Genomic DNA, 10,635 nt, shown 5'->3' on the forward strand with positions numbered 1-10,635 from the left:
ACGTTGTGGTGGCAAGCTTTAACTTCTGGCTAATAACTAGATATTTAATATAAAAAGAACAATATTTCACCTCAAGTTCTCTTTGGAGAAGTGACAGCCCATAATGTCCTCTTCCAGGAAGCCAGGAACATGTCTTTTGTTGGGTTTTCTTTCTATTTTTGCGCTTTTCTAAACATAAAACAGCCAAAACACGCTGCTTCAGACATCGTTTGCTTACACTCTCGTTTCTGAAAGTCAGTGACATCACGCACATCGTGACAACAAGCGATGATTGGTGGAGTAGCAACGTGTAGTCTGACATGTTTCTAGTCCAGGACACGACAAAATCGCGTAATCTGACACAGTGACTATCGTAACAGACAGAAATATCTTGTAGTCTAAACCAGGCATTACTGACACACCAGAAATTCATCCGACCATCCGATTCCCGATCGTGAGAGGTTTGTCGCCTCTCGTTTCCCCCTGTACACTGCACGAACACCTCGCAACAAACGACGCACGATAAACCTGAAAATCGGCCCAACCAAAAAAAGAGTCGTACGAGTCAGAATTCGGCTCGAAATCGGACGAAAATCGCACAGTGTATGCCCGGCTTTAAGGCGGGCGTACACGGTGCAATTTTTGCTGTCGTACGAACTCGCAGACGATTTTTTTTTCTAGGGAGAAATTGCGTGGACATCGTGGATGCTCGTATGGTCGCGGCTTGCACCATGTGAGAGGAAATACGAGACGAGCCGAGCACGTTAATGCCTGGTTTAGACTACAAGATATTTTTGTCTGTTACGATAGTCACTGTGTCAGATTACGCGATTTTGTCGTGTCCTGGACTAGAAACATGTCAGACTACACGTTGCTACTCCACCAATCATCGCTTGTTGTCACGATGTGCGTGATGTCACTGACTTTCAGAAACGAGAGTGTAAGCAAACGATGTCTGAAGCAGCGTGTTTTGGCTGTTTTATGTTTAGAAAAGCACAAAAATAGAAAGAAAACCCAACAAAAGACATGTTCCTGGCTTCCTGGAAGAGGACATTATGGGCTGTCACTTCTCCAAAGAGAACTTGAGGTGAAATATTGTTCTTTTTATATTAAATATCTAGTTATTAGCCAGAAGTTAAAGCTTGCCACCACAACGTATTTGTAAAACATCTATTAAGCTTACATTCCAGTAACGTTACTCGCCGGGTTCCTGAAGGGCTTCGGCTCTCGTTCGCCAGCATTTTTCTTATTTGGTTGTGTTAGTCCGTCGATGACACATCGTACAGGCAGGCAGTACTGTTGCCACAGCTCCACAAACCTTTCCTCCATGTTATAATTCCACCTAAAGTTAGCCGCTCCGTCATCTCTCATGCGTTTCGCCGTATTTGAAAGCTGTGTATGAAAACTGTCTGTGCTCTGGTTGGTCAGCGTCACACGTGACAGAACCCGTCGTGAAGGACCGCAAAAAAATTCAACATGCTAGTCTTTCTGTCGTGACGTCGTGAACTATCGCAGACGCGGATTCGGTTGTCGTATACTATGACACACTATACGAGATGAAACGATCGATTCTTGCGTCCCGACGTCCATTATCATTTACGAATCCCTACGACACCTTACGTCACACAGATCGTGCCAAAATCGTGTAGTCTGAACCAGACATTACACAAAAACTCGTGTGATCGCGGCCGGCTCGCGGTGCAAACAGTCGTGCCGTGTACCAGCTGATTTGATGCGATTATCAAATTGAATGACTCGTAGCGTCTGCAATATCTCACGACCTTCCGAGTGTCTGAATTCGCACAGTGTATGCCCGCCTTTAGTGTTAAAAGCAAATTTGGTAACACTTTATAATAATGGTCCGTTATTAATAGATAACTTTGCAGGAAGTAATGCAGGACTAATGCATAGCACTACATTCACTTTAGCTACGACTATTAACTAATATAGAAACAAGCTCAACTAATCAGTAACATCAAATTTAGGAGATAGTTCCTTATTAAGTAATCAATAATTACTGACTAAGGTTAGCCTTATTAATAACTATTAACTAACTGACCAATTATCACATTATTGTGTGTCTGAGATGTAATTAATCATATTCTTTACTCTGAATAAAGTCATTAAATGCTTCACTAATTACTTAAAGGGGGGGGGGTGAAATGCTGTTTCATGCATACTGATCTTTTTACACTGTTAAAGACATGGAATCCCATACTAAACATAGACAAAGTTTCAAAAGTTAAGGTGGACGTTTGATGGGAGTATTTCTTTGTCAAAAATTCTACTTCCGGTTAGTCATAAGTTTCGGCAAGTTTTTTGAGATCATGCGTCCCCTTTGACGTTAACGGGGCGGAATTTCCTTGTATGGGCCTTACGGACAATTCTACCGGAAGCGCGTGAGAGAGAGAGAGAGAGAGAGAGAGAGAGGGAGAGAGAGAGAGAGAGAGAGGGAGAGAGAGAGAGAGAGAGAGAGAGAGGGAGAGAGCGAAAGCAACAGCCTACGCCCATCAAAGCGCTGGCTTGTAGGATGCTGGACAGGTGATGTGCACATAACAATGTCACCAAAAAGTGCGTTTTTGGTTGCCAGACCAAGACAGTCCTGCACAGATTCCCCAAAACCCCGCGGTAAGGCAACAGTGGATGGAATTTGCTTTTCCGGATCAGCAACTGAGTTGCGCGAATGTTTATATCTGTTCGCTGCATTTCGGTGCCGACTGTTTCATAAACAAGGCCCAGCTCGACGCCGGATTTTCCCGATCGCCTAATGCTGAAGGATGGAGCAGTCCCAACGATAAAGGTCCCAACGTTAGAACCGCGGGCGGTGAGTAAGACTGCTTCAAATGTCTGTTTTTTTTAGTCCGCTTACTGTCTACACAAACCACGCGTAAACACACACACACACGTGCACAACTGCACTTCCCACATGTACACCTTCAAAGACAAAAATACGACGATATAATTCAAGTATAAATATGTAAATAACACAAGTCGCTAAGCATATTATATAGTTAGTGTATAACTTGTACCACATAGAGACGTCCTGCTCTAGTCGTTTTTGCTGCTGCTCCTGTTCAACTGCAGCCTCTGGGTCTGATTCCGGATCATAGATGTATGGCTGTATCTGATTAAAAGCCATATTTTTATTTTGAATAAAGTTTTTTTCCCGCTGTTAGGGATGACACAGCTTTACGACGCACTCGACTCAATATAGCAGCAGCGCGCACACGTCATTCTTTAGCTCCGCTCACACGACACGCCCCCACCCGCTCGGCTTTTTTCAGAAAGACTCGGCACAGCGCATCTTTCTTATATAATTATTAAAAAAAATAAAGACTTTTCGGAGATATGCAGGATGCAATGCTACTCTATAGGTACTCAAGATTGACATGACACTGACTGAAACTGAGTGTTTCACCCCCCCTTTAAGTGTTAACTAGTATTATGCAGGAGCTACTGGTGATCTGGAGCATTAGTTTTTAAGTGGAAAATATGTTTTATCACTTTAAAATAATGGTCCAGGGCCCGTATTTATCAAGCTTCTCAAAGTGCTATTTTAGCCTTAAGTGCTGAGAATTCATGACATTTACTCCTACTTTCAAACTTAAGTATAAAAGCAAGTTATCAAATTTCTTAAAGCTAAGAATCCCTCTTCCTCTCCCAGTTATTTAAGACAGCTGGAGAGGTCTCTCAGTGGTCAGGAGTGTCCAGTAGGGGCAGTGATGGCGCTGAGGAGACAGAGACGTGCGCAAATCTTTCAATAGAGGGAGAATGTGTTCGAAATGTTTGACGACAAATAGTACATCAAACAGTATCATTTAGACAGAGCAGACATCATCTTTTTCAGCGCTGGTTAATGTTGGGTTTTATAAAAAAATCAAATCAAATCAAAAACACTGTTTGAGTAATTCAGCAAGCAGTAGCGATCGTTTCTCTCTCCTGCCATGTCGGTTTTCTTTTGGAATCCATGGTGGCTGATTATATATTAAAAAAAATCTAGGCTATATATAGGCAGGTCATTTAACAGCACACCAGTTAAAAAAAAAAATTACATGGATGAAAACATGTTTATCTTTCATTTAAAATGTGTATATTATAATGTATTCTCTTGAAAACTCTTTATTGTCAAATGTGTATTGAATGTAAACTCCTCTTAGGAATTTCACCATTCAATGTGAATTTATCTTTATATTCTTAAATAAGGACATCTATTCAGTGATTGGTTCATGCCTATGACATCATCCAAAATTCCATTTGTGGCACAGCAAAGTGTCGTAAATCCACTCTAAGACTAGCACTTCAGATCTAGTCCCACACTTCACTTAAAGTATGATTGGGATGCTTGATAACTAACTTTTAAGCGCAGCTTTGAGCTAAGATTTTTTTTACTCTTGAGTCAATTCTTAGCAGTGTTCTTGTGAGTAATTCTAAGATGTTTGATAAATACGGGCCCAGCTCACCAGTACTCCTTGAAGAGTTATTGGGTTCTTGAGTAATTAGTGATGCATTTTATGACTTTATTCAGAGTAACAAAGGACACTTTAAGAAACACTAGTGATCTGACGATGTTTTCCTTTTTGAAATAATGCTCCAGATCACTAGACGTTCCTGAATAATGACTAGATAACACTTAAGTAATTAGTGATGCATTTTATGACCACACTGAGAGTAAAAAAGACAATTTCTCACATCTCAGACATGTTAATGTTGTGATTAGTAATTAATTAGGAATTCTTTATCATTTTTCCTTGTTACCTATTAGTTGTTAGTGACGCCAGTCTCATTCAGTAACTATTGATTACCTAATAAGGAACTATCTTAGTCCTGAATTCGATGTTACTGATTAGTTCAGTTTGTTTCTAGTCGTAGCTGAAGTGTTAATGTAGTGCTACGCATTAGTCCTGCATTACTTCCTGCAGAGTTATCTATTAATAACGGACCATTATTATAAAGTGTTACCGCAAATTTAAACAGCCTGAGTCCTAACCATAGACTGTAGAAAAACCAGGCACGATGTCCAATGTGACAAGGTTTCAGATCAATCAATCAATCAAAAATCACAGCCAATCAGAAGAGCGTGTGGGCGGGCTCTCTCTACAAGCTCTATAAACTAAATGAATACGTACAATATCGAATTCCTAAATCTTACACCATTTTAGCATGATTAAAAATACATACTGCGCTACTTTATCATAGAATACTCTTGTTTGTTCACCTTGAGTTGACAGTTGGGACATTTGTTTTGTTTAATTTATTTTCAAGATCTGAGGTGAATTATCCATTGTTGTTTTCAGTAAGACTATGTCTATAAAAGGTCACAAAAAATGATATTCAAACTAACTTAAAATTCTTTTTACATTAAAAATAGCACATCATCTGCACTTGTTATACTTTGTATGTTGTTCCAGCCACAAAGCCGCAAAAATAAAACGTGTTTATAAAATAGAATTTAGAAAATAGAAAAATAGAAAATAGATAATTTTTCTCACGTGGTTAGGACACACTGAATTATAGGGCTGTTTCAGTATTTGCATTGATTTTGTGCAGTCTCTTAAGTTCTGTTAGTGGATTGTCCACATTTTGTTTAGATATAATGTGATTACTTGGGAATGTTGTATGGCCAAAAGGACTCATGCCATACCCTAGCTCTTTGTGAACCGCCACTGCTCTCATCATTAGTTAATTTGTGTCAGCTGTGATCTGTTTATTATCCTCATTTGTATTTGCTATTTAAGTCCTAGGAATTAAGGGAATTAATACATTATGATACATTTAACTAATGACAGTTTAATGATTACTTAATCTATTAATCATGATGAATCTTCATTAGTTGTGGCTGCAGTAATCATTAATAAATTCTTTAGTTCTTCATGAGTCACACATTAACTGTGATTTTATCTGTGCATTAGTTTAGCATGAGTTAATGCATATTAGCGCACCCTTATTGTAAAGTGTAACCGTTCCACCTGTCCTTGTCTGTTCTCTGTTGTGTTAGATTGTGCTATTGCCTGTCTGCCTGCTTTGAAATCAATTGTTATTAAACGACGTTTGGAATTTATTCTGTCTTTGTCTTACTGCCTACACACCCGTGACACCTAAAGAGTTCAGTTTCAACCCACTTCACCACACCTGTAATATTCAAGTAATCCCTGAAGACCTTGATTAGCTGGTTTACGCATGCTTGATTAGAGTTGGGGAGTTTGACACCCATGATCTATAGCCTACATTAAAAAATATATAAATAGGCTACTACCTCAAATCAACCAACAATAAATGTCCACACATTTAGCAGAAAAACTTCTTTGGAGCAGTGGGTTGCTCATAATAATTTGTCTAAGTGAATCAGTAAAAGAAAAAGAATATTGTAAAGTGGTCATCCTAGACAACAGATTTGATTTATGTATTGTATTGATCATGTATTGAAAAGTTTATGTAAAAAATTATAGGCTAGTATCATTCAAACCTTTGCCTGCTTTTGGCTAATAATTCATAAATAATTCATAAATCACTGAGGAAACTTTGCTGCAAATATTTGTGTTTGACTCTTACCTGAACTCGATGCCATTTCAACACCAACAGATTGAAATCAAAATTGAAAGAGAAAAGCTGAGAATCAAGAGCTCATCTTAGCCACGCCTGCAGAGATTAGAAAAAAGTGATTCTGTATTTATTTTAGTGAATTAGGTATAACTTTGCACCCTTTCATTTTTTAAACCAGAAATGGAAATACAGAAGATTATTTTCATTATTCTTATTTCTTTAAAAATCATAGAAATTGTATACAACTTGTTTTGTAATAGGCTTATATACAGTATAAATGCAGTAGTGGCTCTTGACCATAAATATTCAGCAGAACAAAATTATTACACAAATAAATACATTAGTAATTTATAGCAAAATCTGAAAACAATATTAAAATAAAAATGATTATATATTTGATGTGCAGTTAAAAAACGTACGTGTAAAAGTATGTGAGATGTCGCCTTTTAATCAGTTATTTGTTTCTTGACGGTCATCCCAATATAAAACAAATCTAAGAGAGCAGTGAAATAATAAACTAAATGAAGTAAACCATTGCCTATTGTTGGCTTATATTTCATAAATACTGCAAATATTTGTACTTACCTGAACTAGAAGCCATTTCAACACCAACAGCTTGAAATGATAACTGAAAGAGAAATGCTGAAAGTCAAGAGTTGATCTGAGCCACGCCTGCAGAGTTGAAATATCAGGAGGCGTTTTGACTAGTGATTGATTTTTCACAACCGATACCGATACCCGATTATGAGAAAATGCTTAAATATCGGGAAAATATAGGGAAATCGATATATCGGTCGATCACCAGTTTTGACCATACCTGTCTCCCGTATTTCACACCCATCTCCCACCCCCCGCCCGTTTTGTTATCTCTCCCAGGAATCACACGTAATTTGTATGGCCCAAACCTTGTTATATGATTAATCACATCAATATATTATTCCAAGGCTGTTCAGTTGCCAGATCTTACATATTTTTTTATTTTTATTTAAGCTTCTGCAGATACAGGCATTAACAGTTCATGTTCTGAGAGCCTATCGTGATCTGCAGCTGCTCAGGACTAGATATATAGGATAAGTGATCTTAAGCATCAGGAGATTACAGTTTTTTAGCTGAGTAGGTGTTTGTTTAGTCTCTTCTTGAAGGCCTGAACATTCTTTGAGGTGATTTCACCTACCACAGCACAGCGGAGGCAGTTCCAAGTTGTTACAGCTGAATGAAGAAAACTTCTCCCCAAGCATTTTGTGTTGGACTTGGGGAGTTTTAGAGCGTGACTGGGTCGTGCTCTCCGAGTGGTTCGGCAAAGGAGATCAGGTTGAGGTAGCAGAGCTTTGAGATCCTCTGGACAGTTTTCAGTGTGCATTTTAAAAAGCACAGTTGTTGCTGCACCAGTTATACGTTGGCTGAGCTGGCTGATTGCATATTTCCTTTGGGCAGTGGCCTCATCCTCCCCAATGATTTTCAGGCCTTTTTCTAGATGTTGTCAAGCTGCCTAAGGGTGGTCTGTGATGCGTTCATCCAGGCAAGGCATGAGTACTCCATGGTACTCCTGACTTGTGCCTTATAGACATTGGCCCTACCTTTAACATCAAGCTTGTTGGCCATCCTACGCAGAGCTCCAAGACGCTGTCCAGCATGCTTGCAGATGTTTGACAGATGATTAGTCCATAGCAACTTCTTATCGATACATAGTCCCAGAATATTCAACTGTTCAATTCTGGTTGCCCCCCAAAAAAGGTCTGGGCAGGATGGAAGTCTTTTTCTCGACAGAACCATAGCCTTGCATTTGCTAGGCTTGAACGTGACCTTCCAAGTATCAGCCCACCTGCGAATATTCTCCAGGTCTTTATTTAGGGATGCTGCCACATTGGGACCATTAAGTTACGTTACTGGAGTGTAAATTGTGTAATCATCCGCATATAGAAAAACGCTATTATCGCACTGTTCTACTACATCGTCTATGAAGATGGAGAATAATAGCGTGCCGAGAATGGATCCCTGGGGGACCGAGGCGTTGATTGGTTGAGGTGATGAGGACTGACCAGAGAGCACGACCTAGATGGATCTTCCTTCCAGGTAGTTCTGTAGCCAAGAATGTAATGGCCCAGTTATGCCTTTAGCAGAAAGCTTATCCAGAAGCCTGTTATATCAAAGCTGGTCGAACGCTCCTTTAATGTCTAGTGCAACAATGTACACCTCAAGATGTTGTTCCACGTCTGCGACAAAACTGTAAAGAGATCTGTTGTGCTATGGTTCAGTTTAAATCCACACTGTTTATTAGAAATTAGTTTATGGCGGAAGAGGTAGCCCTGGAGCTGTCTATGAACTGAGGATTCCATCACTTTGCTAAGGACTCAAAGGAGGGATATGGGACGATAATTTGTTGGGTCTGATTTTGAGTCTCTTTTATGTATTGGTATCACTCGTGCGTTTTTCCATTGTTCGGAGAACACGCCATGTGAGAAGAGAAGTTAAAAGAGACAACTAAGGGGGCTGGCCAATTCTGCTGCACATTCTCTAAGGACTTTTGTTGGTATTTCGTCAGGTCCCATTGCCTTTGCTGGATCAAGGTTGCGAAGAATGTTTCTAATGTCTTTGGGTTTGAAATGCACATAGGGAAAAGAGGATGTTGGTTGCTGGCACTGAGGAAACGATTGTTCAGATGCATCGCGCAAAGTACACTTCTCTGCAAAGGTTTGGCAGAAGATGTTAGCCTTTGCACTGGCACTGATGTGTGTGGTACCCCAGTGTTCAATGACAGGGATGTCTGTGAAACCACTTCTGCCTGAAAGTGAATTTACTATGCCCCACCATTTTTTGAGCTTAGTGAGTTATCTGCAAGATCATTCCTCAATTCGGTGTAATACTCCCTTTTTGCTCTCTTTTCAGCTTGATTGAAAGCTGCTCTTGCCTTGAGGAACATCCGTTTCATAGCCGGGTCATCAGAGGTCCGTATGTTGTGATAAAGCTTTCTTTTTCTCATGGCTAATCTTCTGCACTCTGCGTTAAACCAGGCTTTATCCCCGGGCTTTTTAGTGATGGTCTTGTTGGGAATATATAATGCCATGGCATCTCGCAGTATGGAGGTACTGCAGATGATTTCAGGATCTTCATCCTTGAGAATGCTGGGCCAGTTAATATTAGTAAGGTAACCTCTCATTTCCCAGAAGTGAGTCTTGTCATATCTCCATACTGTTCTCTTTAATGGCTTATCTCTGAAGACAGGGATTTGTAGCTGTATTTAAACTGGCTTGTGGTCAGAGGATCCCATTTGTGCTAAGGTGGTAGTGTTTGCTAGTGTGTCTGAGAGAACTAGATCTAGAATATTATCTCCTCTAGTTGGTTCCCTGACAAATGAGCATTACAGACTGTGCTCTATATTTGTCCATCACTGAGAATGTGAACTTGTCAAGGTAGTCCAAGATTTCACAGGAGGCACTTGGGGGGCGGTTTTCAGAGCAACAGTGAACCACATGAGTTCAAAGTCATCAAGATCTCTAGATGGATTATGATAAATGGATAGTCCTTCTATACAGTATACTGCTATACCACCACCGTTTTTTCCAGTGCGGTATCTGCGACAGTTGAGCGAGTAGCCAAGTATCTGGATTAAATCAGCACCGTCTGGAATGGTGGAGTCAAGGAAGATTTCAACTATGATGACTATGGAGGGTTTCTTCACTGAGCAACAGTTGGCAAGATCCCCAATATTGGACCGTAGTCCTCTGATGTTCACTTCACTGATAGTCAGTTCGGATTTGCTAATTCGTAGTCGTGGTCCGTGCAGTGGTCGGCATTGGGTAATCCGATTGTTTCAAGGCTTTCTTTCTAGTTTTGTCACAGAGGTTTTGTTGGCACAGGGGGACCTAACCCCTGTGCCCATTGGTAAGCACCTGAGCAGTTCGGCAGGAATCAGTGCATACATGGCCTGATCCGAAAGCATGATGCCTAAGCAAAGGGATGGATCGGGCCTCAAGAGGAGCCACTTGGCCAGGGACGGGGTGATCGCATTATTAGTGATCCCTACTACCCCAGAAAACGCCTACTCAAACAATCGACACATCCATAGACTGATTTTAACCCATTTGTGACCTGGCAACCTACACCTCAACTGAGCTG

General features: G+C 40.2%; 1 protein-coding gene across 1 annotated transcript in view; it reads right to left on the reverse strand.

Moving 5' to 3' along the window:
* The window catches only part of LOC137040781 (uncharacterized), a 32,248-nt gene extending 22,572 nt beyond the window's left edge, over window positions 1-9,676 (reverse strand). Inside the window, exon 1 of the mRNA XM_067416552.1 lies at window positions 9,328-9,676. Within this exon, the coding sequence (XP_067272653.1) occupies window positions 9,328-9,676 (349 nt within the window). The remainder of the gene's footprint in view (window positions 1-9,327) is intronic.
* Window positions 9,677-10,635: the final 959 nt, after the last annotated feature.

Source organism: Pseudorasbora parva, chromosome 14 (genome assembly GCF_024679245.1).
Source record: "Pseudorasbora parva isolate DD20220531a chromosome 14, ASM2467924v1, whole genome shotgun sequence".
NCBI classification, from domain to species: Eukaryota; Metazoa; Chordata; class Actinopteri; order Cypriniformes; family Gobionidae; genus Pseudorasbora; species Pseudorasbora parva.